The following is an 18,602-nucleotide window of genomic DNA, read 5'->3' on the forward strand; positions in this document are numbered from 1 at the left end:
ATTTCCTGTATGAATAGCAGATTCATTCTCTTAATATCTCTGGGCTCAGTTTCCTCCCTGGCAAAGGATGTTACTGGACTAGAGGGTTTTTTTTTTTTTTTTTTTTTTTTTTTGTGGCTACTCCACATGGCTTGTGGAATCTTAGTTCCCCAACCAGGGGAACCTGGGGCCAAGACAGTGAAAGCACTGAGTCCTAACCACTGGACCGCCAGGGAAGTCCCATGGACTAGAGTTTTTACAAAGTCTTTTAACTTTATTTATTTATTTTCAATTAATTAATTAATTAATTTTATTTTTGGCTGCGTTGGGTCTTCATTGCTACATGCAGACTTTCTCTAGTTGCAGCAAGCGGGGACTACTCTTCATTGCCGTGCACAGGCTTCTCACTGCGGTGGCTTCTCTTGTTGCGGAGCATAGGCTCTAGGCGTGCGGGCTTCAGTAGTTGTGGCACGTGGGCTCACTAGTTGTGGTGCGCAGTCTTAGTTGTTCCACGGCATGTGGGATCTTCCTGGACTAGGTCTCGAACCCGTGTCCCCTGCATTGGCAGGCGGATTCTTAACCACTACGCCACCAGGGAAGTCCCAAAGTCTTTTAACTTTAAATGTCCATACTTCTTTGATTTTTGAGTACATCATTTCTGCCTAGATCTCTGAGAGCGTATCTATGTGGTAGGATTGCTTGCAGGAAGTTGTGGTTCACACGGCAGTAGCATATCTTCGTGCTATGATTGTCCCTTTGCTGCTGCCTGTTCTCTGCTCTTTGGGCCAGTCAGGGGGACCCTTTGGCTCTATGCAGGCAACTCGCAGCGATTTGCTCTTTTTTCTTTTTTCTTTCTGGTGCTCTGCCAAAAGGCTTGCCCTGCTTGTGGGTCAGTCCACTCTTGCCTAAAAATTCATTAAGTCTGAATATTTAAATTATGTAAAGTGAATGCATTCTCCCTGTTACTATGTCTGTGTATCCAAGATTTTGCATATGGAGTAACAAGAACTGGAAAGATTCAGCTAACCTTTATAACAGACACATGCAGTACAAGAAAGCATTGGTTACTTTGAGATACTAGATACTTTCTGATACAAGATTTGGATGCTCACCATCTAATTAATATAAAGATTCATGCATCTTGACCAGCACTGTCTAATAGAACTTTCTGCAGTGATGGAATTATCCCGTATCTGCCGTCCAGGACAGCAGGCACTGGCCACATGGAGCTATTAAATACTTGAAATGGGGATGGTGCAGCTGAGAAATGGAATTTATAATTTTATTGAATTTTACTTCATTTAAGTAGCCACATGTGGCTACTGGCTACTGTATTAGGTGATGCTGATCTGGATGATGTGTTTCTTCCCGGAAGCTGTGTGTGGGGAGGACAGAGCTCTGGGTTTGGAACTTGACAGCCCAGGGCCAAATTTTGGTTTTGCAGTCCAGTGGGGTGAGCTTGGACAACTCACCATATCCATCTGAGTCACAGTAGCTTCAGTAAAGCAGGAATAATAATACGTTACAGATTTACTGTGATGATTCAAGTAAGAAAATATGTGAAAAGTTTTGCTACTTGATCCATTTCAGCCTTCTATTCTGAGTTTCCCCTCAGGCTATATGTGAGGTTTATTTGGTCTGTCTACTTAAGTTTCTGCTCTTAAACTTTTCAGCCAGCCATGTGCAATCAGAACGGCGTTGAGTTGGAAACCTAGTGCAAAGAGATGTGGGTGCTATGAGGTTTTCTATGGAAGGGAACAAGCTTGGTTGTCGGGAACTTGTAGGTACAAGAGGGAGGGAGGAGTTGCAGTGGATCATATACCTATTCCAGGAAGGGGCAGAGGTTTTTTTAAATTTAATTTTTAAAAATTACCAAACATTTGCTCTTCTTATCATCCTGGGAATTACTCTCCTGCCTCCTATTTTTTTTTATTGAAATATAGTTGATTTACAATATTATATTTATTTCCGGTATCTAACAGTGATTTACAATTTTTAAAGATTGTACTTCATTTAAAGTTATTATAAAATATTGGCTATATTCCCTGTGCTTTACAATATATCCTTGTAGTTTATTTATTTTAAACATAGTAGTTTGTACCTCTTAACCCCCTACCCCTGTCTTGCCCCTCCCCCTTCCCTCTCCCCACTGGTAACCACTAGTTTATTCTCTATATCTGTGAGTCTGTTTCTGTTTTGTTATATTCACTAGTTTTATTTTTTAGATTCCACATATATGTGATAATATACAGTATTTGTCTTTCTCTGTCTAACTTATTTCACTAAGCATAATAACTACAAGTCCATCCATTTTGTTGCAAATGGCAAAATTTCATTCCTTTTTTTTTTTTTTTTTTGCGGTACGAGGGCCTTTCACTGTTGTGGCCTCTCCCGTTGTGGAGCACAGGCTCCGGAAGCGCAGGCTCAGCAGCTATGGCTCATGGGCCCAGCCGCTCTGCGGCATGTGGGATCCTCCCGGACCGGGGCACGAACCCGTGTCCCCTGCATCGGCAGGCGGACTCTCAACTACTGCGCCACCAGGGAAGCCCAAAATTTCATTCCTTTTTATGGCTGAGTAGTATTCCATTGTAAGTAGCTATACCACATTTTCTTTTTTTTTTTTTTTTTTATTTGCGGTACGCAGGCCTCTCACTGCTGTGGCCTCTCCCTCTGCGGAGCACAGGCTCCGGACGCGCAGGCCCAGCGGCCATGGCTCACGGGCCCAGCCGCTCCGCAGCATGTGGGCTCTTCCTGGACCGGGGCATGAACCCGTGTCCCCTGCATTGGCAGACGGACTCTCAACCACTGTGCCACCAGGGGAGCCCTATACCACATCTTCTTTATCCATTCACCTGTTGATGGACACTTAGGTTGCTTACATATCTTGGCTATTGTAGACACTGATGCTGTGAATACCTTTTCAAATTAGTGTTTTCGTTTTCTTCAGATATATACCCAGGAGTGGGATTGCTGGATCATATGGTGGTTCTGTTTTCAGTTTTTTGAGGAATTTCCATACTGTTCTCCATAGTGGCTGTACCAGTTTACATTACCACAAACAATTACTAGGGTTCCCTTTTCTCCATATCCTCAACAACATGTATTATTTGTAGACTTTTTGATGATAGCCATTCTGACAGGTGTGAGGTAATGTCTCATTGTGGTTTTGATTTGCATTTCTCTGATGATTAGCAATGTTGAGCGTCTTTTCATGTGCCTGTTGGCCATCTTTATGTCTTCTTTAGAAAAATGTCTGTTCATGTCTTCTGCCCATTTTTTGAATCGGGTTGATTTGTTTTCTTGATAATGGTTTGTATGAACTGTTTATATATTTTGGATATTAACTCCTTATTGGTCATATTATTTGCAAATATTTTCTCCCAATCATTAGGTTGTCTGTTTTGACAATGGTTTTCTTTGCTGTACAAAAGATTTTAAGTTTAATTAGTCCCATTTGTTTGTTTTTGCTTTTGTTTCCTTTGCCTTAGGAAACACATGCAAACAATAATACTACGATTTATGTCAAAGAGTGTTCTGCCTATGTTTTCTTCTGGGAGTATTTTGTTTTTTGATCTTACATTTAGGTCTTTAATCCATTTTGAGCTTATTTTTGCATATGGTGTGAAGAAATGTTCTAATCTTTTTCTTTTACATGTAGTTGTCCAGGTCTCTCTATGGTACTTTTTTTTAAAAAAAAAATAAATTTATTTATTTATTTTTGGCTGCATTGGGTCTTTGTTGCTGTGTGCGGGCTTTCTCTAGTTACGGTGAGCGGGGGCTACTCTTGGCTTTGGTGCGCAGGCTTCTCATTGCAGTGGCTTCTCTTGTTGCGGAGCATGGGCTCTAGGTGTGTGGGCTCAGTAGTTGTGGCACGTGGGCTCAGTACTTGTGGCTCATGGGCTCTAGAGCGCAGGCTCAGTAGTTGTGGCACACGGGCTTAGTTGCTCCGCGGCATGTGGGATCTTCCCGGGCCAGGGCTCGAACCCGTGTCCCCTGCGTTGGCAGGTGGATTCTTAATCACTATGCCACCAGGGAGGCCCTCTATGATGCTCTCATTTCCAACCCAGGTCATCTCCACAAAGGCCTTTAAATTATCTTTAGGTCTTGGGGATATTCTAGAATTTGAGGTTATGGAAAACCACACCCTTATCAACAGACTTTAAAGCCATGTTTTTGTTTTCTTTTGATACAGCTTTATTTTACTTTGTGGAAATAAACAAAGACTGCTCAAGTGAGAAGAAGTAAGACTATTATTCAGAGCTTGCTACAGCGAGAGTCAGCCACCAGCATTTTGGCAGCGACTCCAAGGCAGGCAGAGGAGTGGGAAAGCTTTGTAGTGGAAGAAAGGAAGGCTTTGGGTGTGATTGCAGGCTGTTGGCCTGGGGAAGCTGGAGGTGGGGTAATTAGAGCACCCTATGTGATTGGCTAGGGGAGCGTATTTGGCTCCTTCTGATTGGTTGGATTTCTCTGGTTGGAATCAGGGGCAAAAATTAGGGAAGCTCTGTTATTATTCAAGTCCTGGCCATTTGGGACTGATTGTTATGGGGGTTATTATTTGGCTTTCTGAGCTGTTTGCTAGAAATAGTGGTCTGATTTCCTACAAGTCTGACTTGTACATAGTGTATTGGTTTCCTGGCTGGTTACTGTAGATTATGGGTTGGTTTTCTGGGCTGGTTGCTGTAGATTGTAGGTCAGAGTTCTGTATTTATATATATTGTCTGGCTATTATGCATTTGTATATTCAGTTTCTTCTAGACTTTCTAAGAAAATAATCATGATGCACGTGAAGATGATTATTGAAGAATTATCTGTAGTATAGAAAAATTGAAAGACCCTAAATTTATAACAGTAGGGGTCTAGTTTAATAAATTATACTTTTAAATGTAGTATATACTTCAATTTTTGGATAATGTAGAAGAATATCTCATGTAATTAAATATTTATAATACTTGAAGATAAATAGAACAGCTATAAAAGAACATTTGTTTTCTAACTGTTCTATTTAGTTTAGTAAATTATATTAATGTAATATTATATAACTTCCATTTTTAGATGATGTAGATGATGTAGAAGAATATCTAATGTCATTAAATATTTACAATACTTTAAGTCAAATAGAACAGTTATAAATCAACATCTGTATTATGACTTAAACTTTGAAAAAAAAAACTTAGAAAAAAATACTGGTGAGATATGTATCATATTGGCTCCTGTATCAGCATGGTGGGATTAAGAGTAATTTAAGATTTTTTTCCTTTTCTCTAGTTTTAAATTACATTGCATTCATGTGTACTATTTTTAGAAACAGAAAATTCCTATAAACGTGTATTTTTAAAGGGAAAAAGAAAAAAAATAACCCATAGGTTGACATATGTAATGTGCCCATTTAAGGAAAGGAGAGACTAAGGTATTAAAAGCGAAGTGAATGGATGAGTCCACATACATGTAGTGTCAGAAGGTAGAGCTGTCTAAACGTGCCTCCCTGCAGTTTTTACATGATGTGATCACTGGCTAAAGCTATTTGTTATGATAGCACTTTCTCACAAATGTGTTTCTTGAAAACTGTGAAAACTTCTATCCTGACAAGCTGTCAAATGAAAGACAAACATTTTTGTACCAAAGAAATTCTAATCGTTTCACAGATGCACTGGGAATATTTATCTTCAGGACTCATTTGGAAGCCAGCAATGTTTCTCTAAGTACTTCAAGTCCAAGGATGAAAAACTTTGTTGTATACATGATGATGTGATTTAGACTCCACTTCACCTTTTGAGACAGATCTTGGTGGGTTTTCTGAATGGCATGTCTTGAAAGAGCCTGTAGGTTCAAACCACTCAATCGTGTTCTTCTCTCAGGCAAAAATTTATGCAGAAGAAGATAGCTATTGGTATCTTTGGTCATGGGAATACAGAGGACATTGTGACCTTAAAAGTGGCCATTGGGTGTATCTTTAGATAAGGACGGCTGACCCTCAGGGGTCATTCCACTTTGCATAATGGTGTAAACTAAGACCCTTGTTTTGGTCCATTATTTAAAGAGGATTCTAAAAATTCAAAAACCCGATATATACCTATTGATCTTGGAATTCTAATTCATCTTAAAATATTCTCAGGGTAAAGAGTAGGCATAGTATCTCACTGAGTCCTCCGTAGTGCCAAGGTGTGGTTCAAAGTCAGCTATACTTAATGAGCATCTACTTTATGAAGAGGCCAATTCTACCTTCAGCTTGAAAATTTAGATTTTGAGAATGAGTGAGAAGGAAAGACTGATAAGGTTTTAAAATGCAAAATGAGACTTTACTCCAAAATTGCCAGGGTATTTATGCAATTTTTTTCATTGATGCTGTTCATGTATGAGTTATGAACCTTTCAGGACTAAGTTAGCCAAAAGGGTGATTTTCAACTGGGTAAGCCAGTGGTCACTGGAGTATTATAAGGGAGTCCTTGAATCCATATGTAAAGTGATGGTATTTGTAGATGTCTAAATAACATGTCTCTGACACATACACGCTTCTGTTTTTCAAAAATATTTAGGTACTTTCATAATTAGTAAAATGAAAATTTATCTAAATAAAATGTATTTAATTTATTTAGAATGTATTTATTCTGAATTCATAGGAGCTATTTAGATTTTCTATCTATTCTTGCTTCAGTTTTGGTAACTTGTTCCCAAGTATTTTCACCTTAATTTCTTATTTAATATTATGTTAACACATAAAGCAATGTTTTTCAGATAACTGTTCCCAGGAGAAAAAGGAGGAAATCCTAGAAAGTGAGAAACCCAGTGGACCCAATGCCAAGCAAGGAAAACCAGATGTGCAAAGTCAAGAGCACACCAGCACCAGCCCCGGGCTCACTGAGCCTGCCAAGATCCCGACCCTGTAAGGATAACTTACATATATAGCTTCATGCTGGTGCAGTCTTATTTACTGGCTGCTTCTTTTAATGCTTTCTTAAGGGTAAGGAGGCGTTCCACACTGTTTTTGAAATTTTTATATATGTTAAGTTTCCAGGGCAATAGACAAAGGCAGATAATCTACAGGGTAACTTCCCAACAAGATAGTTCTGTGTTGCAAGTCATCAGTGGACCTGAAACATCTGTGCAAGATGAGATGTCTGTGGATGCGATGCATGTCTTTATTGATGAACATGGTAAGTCTTTAGAGCTCTTTACTCATGACGTAGAAGGGGGAAGGCTGGCAGGTTTCTCAAGGTCCCATGTGGTCTCTTAGCCTGAGGACAGGTTTCCCCTCTATCTGAAAGTAGAGTGGTCCTACGAGATCTTTCCTAAACTGAAATGGTGTAAAGCAAAGAGGCAGTTACCTAAGGATGCAAAAAATACATCAATAGAAGACACAGATGGTCCTAATTCAAAGCTATGGCAGCTTGATGCTGAGATACTGGGTATAGTTCCTGGGAAGGGAGCTTGGTGATGCTATTCTTATTGCTTGGGGTGTGCGCTGGCTGTATAACTCACTGCAAAACAAGCGCTGAATGCTCTTTTCACTTTTAGCCTTTTAGAGGCAGAAAAAGTTTTCGGATTTCTTTCCGTTAGCAAAAACATGTACTAAGGTAGGTCTTTCGTAAAAAATGAGGTGGCGTAAAGCGAACTTACAAAAAGTGGGGGATACCTGTACTAGACTGGAGCAGGAAGGCTTAGTTCTGCTTGCTCACACATAATGTTCTTAGAACAGAGTGTGCGCCCTCCTGCCTCAGGGCCTTTGCACATACCGTGTCCCTGTGCCCACATTGCGTCATTTATCCTTCGGATCTCAATTCTAAAGAAAGTCCTTCAGGAAAACCTTTCCTGGATTTCCCAGGTTTAATCAGGTCCCTCTGCTCTTTTGCTTTCCTAACACCCTATCCTTTTCCTTCTTTAAGACTGTTACAGCTTCTAATTGTTTATTGACTTATAATAATTTGATTAGTGACATTTTCTCCCTCACAGTTGTAAACTTTGGGAAGGTAATGCCCAGCACATGAGAAATATTCATTTGGATATATGTTGAAAATCTGACCTCGATATATTTTTAATACCTTGTTATAAAAAAGATTTTAAAAAGTAATAGAGGGCCTCCCTGGTGGCGCAGTGGTTGAGAGTCCGCCTGCCGATGCAGGGGACACGGGTTCGTGCCCCGGTCTGGGAGGATCCCATATGCCGCGGAGCGGCTGGGCCCGTGAGCCATGGCCGCTGGGCCTGCGCATCCGGAGCCTGTGCTCCGCAACGGGAGAGGCCACAACAGTGAGACGCCCGCGTACTGCAAAAAAAAAAAAAAAAAAAAAAAAAAAAAGTAATAGAAAGGAAGGACGGAAGGAAGAAGGAAAGAGAAAGAAGGAAAGGAAGGAAGAACCATTAAATGGCAAATTGAAGGCTCCTTAGATAAGGGATATAGGTCTTAGTTTTTGTAGGTCGGGTCTTGGGTTAAGTCCCTTATAGATCAATGTAAACTTATTATTCTACTCTCACAAGGATCCTGGTTTGGATAATAAATGATATATTACCCTCTCTATATAGATCAGTGGTTTATAGTTTGAAGTGCTTCTGCATCTGCAGAAATACAAAGAGACTTTTACATTATGAAGGACAACAGTAGCACTTGTATCACAGCCTCCAGAGGGGCTGTGGTTGTCATTGTGAATGTTTCTTTTTGGGGTACAACCTTGAAGTTGAGGTCCAGCACTGCAGACTACATTGCAGCTGCTCATAACAGACAGGTTAATTAGTCTTCCCTGTCACCTGAAGAAAGTACGCCTAAAACCTCTTCTGGGGAGAGACTGTTTACATTTACAAAGTGAACTGCTTTTCACACCTCAGTACCCTGAACCACTTTAGCAGGCTAATTTAACTCCGCAAATTAATTCCATCTCTTGCTTTTCCTCATTACCAGGCTGACATACCAGCCAGCAGCTGTGCCAATGCTCATCTGCAAATTCAAAGGTTGGGATGGCCCCCTGTGGTCCACCGATCAAAACCACACACTTAATAAGTCTCTTTTGCACATGATACAAAAAAAAAACAAAAACCCAGTTACAGCATACACAGATCATCCTGACACATGAAGAGATTATACAAAAGAAATGCATTGAAAAGAATATACAGAAGGGGATTAGAAATGGTACAAATTAATCGATGAAAAGCAATTATGTAATAAGTAACTGAGTCATGTGATATCACTTATATGTGGAATCTTAAAAAATGGCACAAATGAACAGAAACAAACTCACAGACAAAGAAAACAAATTTATGGCTACCAAAGTGGAAAAGCGGGGAGGGATAAATTGGGAGTTTGGGATTAACAGATACACACTATTATACATAAAATAAATAGACAACAAGGACCTACTGTATAGCACAGGGAACTATATTCAATATCTTATAATAAGCTATAATGGAAAAGAATCTGAAAAAGAATGTATATATATGTATAACTGATTCACTTTGCTGTACACCTGAAACTAACACAACACTGTGAATCAACTATACTTCAATGAAAAATAGGTAACTGAGTCAAACTTGTCTAAGCATATTATCAGAGAGGCACGTCACAATTTTCTTAGCTAAGTTACACATTCTATGGAGAAATACAAAGAATGGACCTAGACTACCAACAATTATCATTAAAATAGTCCAAAATTAGTTCCCTTTAACTTGGAAAAAGTATACGTGGAAATGATCATATACAAATAACTGTGTAACATTCTTTGCCGAAATTTTGCAGGGGAAATTAAATCCTGTTACTTAAAGTCTGGAAATCAGAAAGAAGGCCCTTTCCAGCATCAGCCATCAAACTGTGACGGCTTCTCTCATGCTGGGTAAGTGGGGCTTGTTTTCAGGTTTGGGGAAGGTGTCGCGTTGCTGCCCCCCTTACATGCAACTGACTCTGAGTGTAAATGAAGTGAAGATCCTGGTGTAGAATGAATGTGATAATCCATCTGTAGGCGGCAAAGCATGTGGATTTCATGTGAAAGAAAAAGAAAATCAGATATTGTAGAATAATTGAAAATAAACAGAACCACTTTCATAGGAGCCACTTCCAAAAATGAATATAACACGTAAGCGTAAATAGAGGGGAGCCCTGTGCAAACAATTATGGGAAAGGTGGTGATGCAGCTCAAGGACGCGTTATTAAATTTGTCTCAAGGAACAGACTAGAGATGTGGTTAGTTCTCATCTGCGCTGACAGGCTCTTTTGTAGATAGATGATCTAAACATCCCTTCTCTTCTCCTTTAGCATGTATTGAGTAACTTTCTTGATCACATTAATTAAGTTGATATTGAATTCGCTTGCGTATCCAGAACGTACGTGGATTAATGGTGGTGTTGGGCAAGCTGCAAATCTTATCATTGGTGGACCTAATTCATCCTTCGTCCTGGACTTCAAGATTCTTTGAGGATAACCCACAGGGCCGTGCCTCAGTGGCTTGCTCTGAGTAAGGGAGGAGACTTTCCATGTACATTTGTCTAGAGGTGTACGCCTATTTGAGGATGTATGGAAGCCTTCTGTGATGTCACGGGGATGCCTTAGGCTTCACGCCTGGAGAGGGTCAAGGGAGTTACAGGAACCCTACTTCCAGATTCTGGGGTGCAGTGTTCCTTCCTAAGGTCAAAGTTTCCTTACCAGGTATGCCTGTTCCAGTGTGCCTAGAACAAAGTCTGTTCTTGCCCCTGCAATCTGGCCTCCAGGTGGGATTCTGGCATGTGGCAGCCTTTTAGGGTGTCCTCTGGTCACCCCTGCTGCTTCTCACCTTCTCAGGAATGCTGCTGTCAGCCGTCATGGTAGATCTGATGGGTGCGCTAGGTGATAGCTCTCCTGGCCTCACCACCCCACCTGGGCGCCGACCCTGAAGCAGCCTGCTTGGGTCCAGAGTCAGTCCTTGGGGGGAGACAGGCACCGCCTCCATCACCCACATGCCTTCCACTCTTCCTCTGTCTCCCTCAGGTAGTCAAGTTCCAATCAAAACAGACACAACAAAATTCTTCTTCTCCAGCCAGAAAGCATGCAAAGCGCTCATGCCAACGGAGACCCAAGAGGAGAGAGCAGTCTGCCACCCCCATCTTAGTTCCAGCCTCTGAGACATTTTGTTACAGTGGTTTGATGAGTTCAGTCATCTAAGGTGGCAGCTTTCTTCAGACAAAATAATTACATGAGAGCACAGCTTGAAAAGCTGTCCTGTTATTCTGCAGTCCTCAGTTGAAAGCTGTAGTGTTTTTAAACTAAATTTGGAACAAAAACATGCCTCCTATTTTATCCCCCAATAAATTTACATGGTTTTTTTTTTTTTTTTTTTTTTTTTTCTTTTTGCGGTATGCGGGCCTCTCACTGTTGTGGCCTCTCCCGTTGCGGAGCACAGGCTCCGGACGCGCAGGCCCAGCGGCCATGGCTCACGGGCCCAGCCGCTCCGCGGCACATGGGATCCCCCCAGACCGGGGCACGAACCCGTATCCCCTGCATCGGCAGGCGGACTCTCAACCACTGCGCCACCAGGGAGGCCCTTACATGGTTTTTTAATGTTTATTTTCCCAGATAAATGGACTACACTTTTCCCCTAGGAAAATACTTGAACTGCTTTTGCCGGTAATGCCAGTTAGAATAAGACCAGAGCCTTAAAAAACTAAAAATACACAGTGTGCAGATAAGAATGAAAGAGAGTGCCTATAGGGTTTTCAATAAGTCCCGCTTCCTTAGACCATGCCTCACCAAGAGACACCATTAACCCACTTTCTCCCCTTAATTTCTCTCTCTTTATTAGTTTTCCTCCAACTCTTGCTTTCTTTTGTTTCCTCTGCATTTCTTTCCCATGTTAGAGCTCTTTTTTGTTTAACTTGCCCTCCTTTTCGAGACCTGCCTGGGCTTAGCTTTGCCACGGTGCATTTACTCTGGTGAAGGAGCTTTTGCCCAGGGTAGGTTTGGGCACTGCTGGACAACACCGAATGTGTTTGTGCTGAGCTTTCCTGTCAAGCCCTGTGGCTTAGAGGAGTCCCAGAATGTCAGTACTTTCCTAGATCTGCCTCTTCATGCACATAGAACAGTTAGACCCTTTCTGTTACACATGAGAGAAATCCAAGTCCAACAGGCTTCACCAAAATGGGAATTTGGAGGCCAGGTAATGGAGACATCTTGGGTAGATGTCTTCAAGGGTGTGGTTTCTCTTTCTCCGTCACCCTCCCATTGTTCTGTTTTGACATCACTCTCAAACATTTCACCCTGACAGTCAAAAGATGTCTGCAGCAGCCCCACTTAAGTCTTCTCTCACTCATGTCCACTGGGGATAAGATGCTTCTTTCCCATAAACCCCAATATAAGTCTCACTCTGTATCTCCTTCGTTCTGACTGGGCCACCTGGAACCCTGAGCCCAATTACCAAGGCAAGTACTTGGCTGGGGTCTGTGTTCATACACAGAGCTGGACAAGTTCCCGCTGAGAATGTATGGGAACAGCTCTTCAGTGAGAAATTTGGAGTTGGGTGGATGGATGCTGGGCAACAAAAATCGGCAGATGACATCTGAGGACTCTCCTTCTGGTTAAATGGCAATTGAATTAATGACTGTGCTTCTTTAAAGAGAATAATGATCAAATTTTATAAAAGCAGCTTTCTTTTATAAATGTCCCTGCCTATCTCTTACATTTCTTGTATGTGAACGTTCCGATGGACAAGGTCTTGGTCCACCAACACCACATGCTAAGTTCTAAGTGCTTGACTCCCTGCTCTTTCCCCAAGGTAGTTTGACAGGGCATTGGTGTTAAGAGTTCTAGGAAAGAATGGCCCATAGCCATGCGCATCTCTTTCTTGTGCCTAAAGATAAAAAAATAATATACATGTCTGCTATTATATGTGTAGACTATTACTTGAGAATATACATGTCCTCTGTACTATTACTCTTTGAAATAAGTTAGTCCTTTAGAGGGGACTTTGTTCTGGAGTACTGTGGCCTTTCAGTGGCCTGTTTGGTCATAGGAGATGTATGGTGCTTCCTGTTTGATGCTCGAGCACAAAACTCTAGTCACTTCACTTAGCAAAATTATAGCTTTGAAGCTGTTCCCAGGGCAGTTCTGGAAAAGCACTTATGGGGACGCCATCTGTTTAATTCATGCTCAGAAAAAATGGCTCAGTCCTCTGTAGAGTCAGATGATCTTCTGGATTTCAACTGCTGTCTGACAGGCTTATGGTAGATATTCCAACAGCCTCACACTCCTCCTCAGACTCAGAGATGTTGAAAGCCATGTCACCCATGCACAGGAGGCTAATTTCTTTGGATTTGTAGTAAGCCTTGGCTTCCATGGGAGCATGTGTTGTAGTGACGGTTTGGGTATTTTCGAATTGGTTGTATGAAAGAAAACTTGTGCTAAAATAGGATGACAGCAAGCAAGCTGGTTGAATTTTTTTTTTTTTTCTTTTTTTCGGTATGCGGGCCTCTCACTGTTGTGGCCTCTCCCGTTGCGGAGCACAGGCTCCGGATGCACAGGCCCAGCGGCCTTGGTTCACGGGCCTCGCCGCTCTGTGGCATGTGGGATCTTCCTGGACCAGGGCACGAACCCATGTCCCCGGCATCGACAGGCGGACTCTCAACCATTGCGCCACCAGGGAAGCCCAGCTGGTTGAATTTGAATATGTTAATCCCTGCGTTAACATACCTGTGTGCCTGTGTCATCTGTTACCTTTTTTTTTTTTGAATTTTTTATTTTATTTTATTTTTGGCTGCGTTGGGTCTTTGTTGCTGCGCGCAGGCTTTCTCTAGTTGTGGCGAGCGGGGGCTGCTCTTTGTTGCGGTGCACGGGCTTCTTATTGCAGTGGCTTTTCTTGTTGTGGAGCACGGGCTCTAGGCACGTGGGCTTCAGTAGTTGTGGCTCGTGGGCTCAGTAGTTGTGGCTTGTGGGCTCTTGAGTGCAGGCTCAGTAGTTGTGGTGCACGGGCTTAGTTGCTCCACGGCATGTGGGATCTTCCCGGACTAGGGCTCGAACCTGTGTCCCCTGCATTGGCAGGCGGATTCTTAACCACTGGGCCACCAGGGAAGCCCCATTTGTTTCTTTAATGCTAGAGGTAAAGACACATCAGAGCATCACACAGCTGATCAGGTGCAGTGACAGCAGGTCAGGAATTTGTAACGTGGAAGTGGCAGGGCACTCAACACCTTACACTTGTGTTCCAGTGCGCCTTTCTGCGGGAAGCAACGTCCTGGCAGTTACGGTGGCAGCAGCCATCGCTTATTAAAGATGTAGTTTGCACTAAGCACTGTGCTAACTATTAAATTATCCCATTTCATCCGCCCGGCAAAACGGAGGTAGGTGATATTCACTCCATTTGACAGAAAAGGAAACTAAGACTGATGAGGAAACAAGCCCAACCTCAGTAGCTAAGTAAGTGGCCAGGGGACACTTAAATCCCACCCCCTGCATTACCCCCCAGTAGGAGCTGCAGCCTCAGTTCCCTGGCGCCCAGTCAGGTGAAGTGGGTCCAGGGTTGAATGCCAGGGGTGTTGGGTGCTGAGTCCTTTGGAGGGTATTTGTCCTGCCCTTAGAGGGCTGCTTCTTCTTATCTTCAGGGTGCTTATGCCAGCTTGGGAGGCCTGGGTGAGCAGATTTTCCAGTTCTTTCCACAAGGAGCTAGAAATGCCCATGTATTTGTAAAAATCTTATTTTGTTTAATGTTGTCGATTTTAATATTTTTTGAAATGCCACAGGCCACAGATGGCATGTTTGTGGTTGGCCGCGGCCTGTGGGCTCCCTAAGCCCGGGCCCTCACCTGGTACTCTGAGACCCGGGTGGAGCAGCCCCCTTGCTAACACATGTGATCTCGGGGTGCCCTTATGCGGCCCCCCGCTCCTCCAGGCCCCCTTCGCAGCCCCTGCCTCACCTCTCCTCCCCCTGAGGCCCGTGGAACCGACCTTCAGCCCTTCCTCTTCCTGCTATCTGCCCTTCTTTGCCTAGAACGCCCTTCTCCACTCACTTCTACCTTCTGGAATTCTCTTCCTTCAAAGCACAAATTACCATCTGCCTCTTTTATCCATCTTTCCCTGGTCCCTACCCTGGCAATAAATCCATCCCTCCATGCTGTCGTCAGAGGAGTGCTTACCGCATTCTCCCAGATGCAGAAGACTCCCAGCTCTTCTTCCAGACTGTTCTTGTCTAAAGAAAAGTGACCATGGCTAGGGTGCCTTGATAGCCCTCACTTAGCCCTCTGTAGGTAGATGTTCAGTAAATAGTGAATTGAATCTAGTTAACCATTGGAAATGACAAAGACAGTCCAATCAGAGTTCTGGACAGCAAACATGAGCCAGGCATTTAGGGACAGCAGGTGAGAGGCATGCAGGAGGGGCAGAGGCGGTCTGTGAAGGCACTCACGCTTTGTTCTATTTGCAACAGGAGTAATTAGACCTCTTTACAGAGAGAAACAACCCAGTGAAGGTGGGATTATCAAAAGAACATCCACAGATAACTCTCTCACCTTGCGGTTGTTGGAGGGGAAGGACCAGAAGCAATAGCAGTTTGCCTGGTCTACATATTTGAATACAGAATGTTATCTTCTCCTTTTTTTTTTTTTTTTTTTTTTTTTTTGCGGTACGCGGGCCTCTCACTGCCGTGGCCTCTCCCGTTGCAGAGCACAGGCTCCGGACGCGCAGGCCCAGTGGGCATGGCTCACGGGCCCAGCCGCTCCGCGGCATGTGGGATCTTCCCGGACCGGGGCCCGAACCCTTGTCCCCTGCATCGGCAGGCGGACTCTCAACCACTGCGCCACCAGGGAAGCCCTATCTTCTCCTTTTAAAAGTGGAAAGAAACCCCCTGCAAGATGACTTTCTTAACCCCTCACCGTAGAAATCAAGGTTGAGTCTCCAATTAGATTCTCCAGTCCTGTGTTCCATTCAATGAGGAGGAAACGATTCTCTCTGTCCATATGGGAGGCAACTGTGATGGAAAAGCTGACATTGGGGTCCACACTTCCCTGATATCAGAGGGGTCATGTCCTGTGGCATGAACTTGAGCTTTCGCCTTGGACTGGCCCAGGTTCCCATTCCTGCACGAAGAGTAACTTTTGGTTTGACGTTGAGCAGGTTTGCTTAACCATCTTAGGCACTGGTTTTCTAAAGCCTAGATGGAAATAATACTAGTAACAAGTTCAGTGGGCGGCTTTGAAAGCAAAATACAATAGTATATGTGGTGCTTAGCACAGTACCTCTCATAGGGGGCACTGAGAAAATGTTAGCTGTTGTTAAACTGTCTCAAAACAGAAGCAGGAGACCCGTGAGACAGGAGTAGAAGCAACCTACGTGGGAGTTGTCTCCGAGGGGCGGCAAGGAAAAAGGATTAGCCATGTCGTCTTTGATCAGAAAGGACAGCTAGGCATGGATCCTGCAAGTGGACAGCTTGTGCCAGGAGGGGTGGCAGAAGAGGCTAAACAAGCTCTTACAAACATGGGTGAAATTCTGAAAGCAGCAGGCTGTGACTTCACGAATGTGGTAAAAACAACTGTTTTGCTGGCTGACATAAACGACTTCAGTACTGTCAATGACATCTACAAACAATATTTCCAGAGTAGTTTTCCTGCAAGAGCTGCTTACCAGGTTGCTGCTTTGCCCAAAGGAGGCCGTGTTGAGATTGAAGCAGTAGCTGTCCAAGGACCTCTCGTGACAGCTTCGCTCTAAGTGGGCCCAGTGTTATTTAGTCTGGAATTTTAATAATGTTTTTAAATTAACATCTTAATTTTTACAGTATTTGTTGGAAAGTGTAAGGTTGACTGAAATATCTGAAGTTATTATGGAAATACCATATAATAAGGGGAATTGAACATGAGTTGAAGATTAATGATGAATCTAGTTACTGATGTTATAAATTACACTTCTGTAACACTCATTACTAGATGTGGGAAAAGAGACACACATTACATAGTTACTCAGAAAAATAAAAGTAATGGGAAATAGCATGTAGAAAAGATGAGTTACTATTCCTGAGAAATAATAAAGAGCACACCAAATTCAATTAAACTCTATTAATTTAATGGTGTGAACTATTTAGTTCTCATGTCAGATACATGATTCTGCTTTTACTTGAGTAAAATTAAAGCATTTAAGTTTGAATGGTAGAGGTAAAAGAGAAGAAACTGGACCAAATTTTATATAGATAATATTTTTCTAATGGAAATAAAATAACATGCAAATTAAAAAAAAAAAAACCAAAAAAAACCAGAAGCAGTAGGACAGTGGCTGAAGTTCACTATGACTTCATACAGCAAAAGAGCAAAACGCTAAGGGAAGCCTTTCCTCTAGCGCTTTTATGAGTCACTTTATGAGATTTTAAGGTGGTTTAGTACTTTGTATTCTCCTGTCAGCCTGTTGTGTTAGAACATTTTGGCCTCTGTGGCAGTTTTACAGAAGGTAGTTTACTATTTTATTTCTGGCTTTTAAAATGCCATTACATTTAGAGTTCTCCTCCTGTAGTAAACATAAACTTTGATTTTGAACTTGGAAGGATTCCTAGTTGGGGCAGTTTCTAAGCCCTTCAGCCATGGAAGATATTAGAAAAGCAGCCTTTTCCCTCTGAGGCGACTTCAGTGGCTAGGATTGCCTCTAACTAGCCATTAAACCACTGATTCTTCCTATTGGCAAGAACACCATTCCTCTTCGCCATTGTTAAGCCTAGTTTCCATGTGACAGTTTTATATCCCTAACTCCCAAGTGTGAATAGGGAATAGTTTGCAATGTAACTTCCATGTCTCTTTGGGGATTCCTGGAGGAAACCAGGAGAGGAAACGAATTTCCCTCCTCGGACTCTGTCATTGTGGGAACCAATACATTTCTCATTGACTGCTGAAGAAATATAAGCAGTATTTTCCAGTTGTACAGTAACTGTCCAGAAAGCAGGTACCTTTAGTAACACTATCTCATCTAGTTCTGCTTTCCCCAGAAACTAGAATAAGGGAATTATGGCTTGAATTGCAGAATGTAGAATTGCTGCTTAAAAAAATTTCAGAGGATAAATTCATTACCCAGGACACAGGACTGATTCAGCAGCTCAGAGCCTAATATGAGCTCATCTACCTAGAAAACCAAAGTTGAAGTAGGCTGTCTGCCTAGGAAGTTGAAGGTGAAGCTGCCTAAAAGTTGAAGTGTGTTTTGTGTCTGAAGGGTTCACTGCAGAGTGGACTTTTGTTATTTCCCCTGGAGGTCTTGCAATGAAAGCTTGATAGTTTCTGTTCTTTGTTCAGCAAAGATTTACATGTCTTTCGTCTATAAGTTCTACCAAGTAACATAGAAGAGCTTTCTCTTGTAAAAGATATATAACCATGCTTTAGTATTAGAAAACCTTTTCTAGTGTCATAAGCAATCTCATGAAAATGCATATAAACTTTTTTTTAAATGCATACAAAAATGCATATTGTCTGCTCTCCAGTGAAATCCTATGGAAAGACATAGTATTTATATTCATCTTGAGTATCTATTACTCATAAAATAGGTTTGGTAGGCTACTGAGTGGAAAGACTCATTCTGGAGCAAGTTTAGTTTACAGGGTTTTTATTGGGGATTTTTGTACCTCAACTGTTTCTATTTAAAAAGTAGAGTAGATTACATGGGTAATCATCTATTTATTTGTCCGGATTCACTTATTCTGGGCTTCTATTTGTTTATGAATC

At 42.3% G+C, this 18,602-nt stretch overlaps 1 protein-coding gene across 5 annotated transcripts in view; it reads left to right on the forward strand.

The window, feature by feature from the left end:
• The window catches only part of PCNX2 (pecanex 2), a 295,243-nt gene that overhangs the window by 40,713 nt on the left and 235,928 nt on the right, over positions 1-18,602 (forward strand). For all 5 annotated transcript variants that reach the window (XM_082645600.1, XM_082645603.1, XM_082645599.1 and 2 more), the window contains 3 exons: positions 6,712-6,859; positions 6,985-7,130; positions 9,698-9,791. In XM_082645600.1, coding sequence (XP_082501726.1) covers positions 6,712-6,859; positions 6,985-7,130; positions 9,698-9,791 — 388 coding nt within the window. The remainder of the gene's footprint in view (positions 1-6,711; positions 6,860-6,984; positions 7,131-9,697; positions 9,792-18,602) is intronic.

Source organism: Mesoplodon mirus (genome assembly GCF_964341445.2).
Source record: "Mesoplodon mirus genome assembly, chromosome: 2".
Taxonomy (NCBI): domain Eukaryota; kingdom Metazoa; phylum Chordata; class Mammalia; order Artiodactyla; family Ziphiidae; genus Mesoplodon; species Mesoplodon mirus.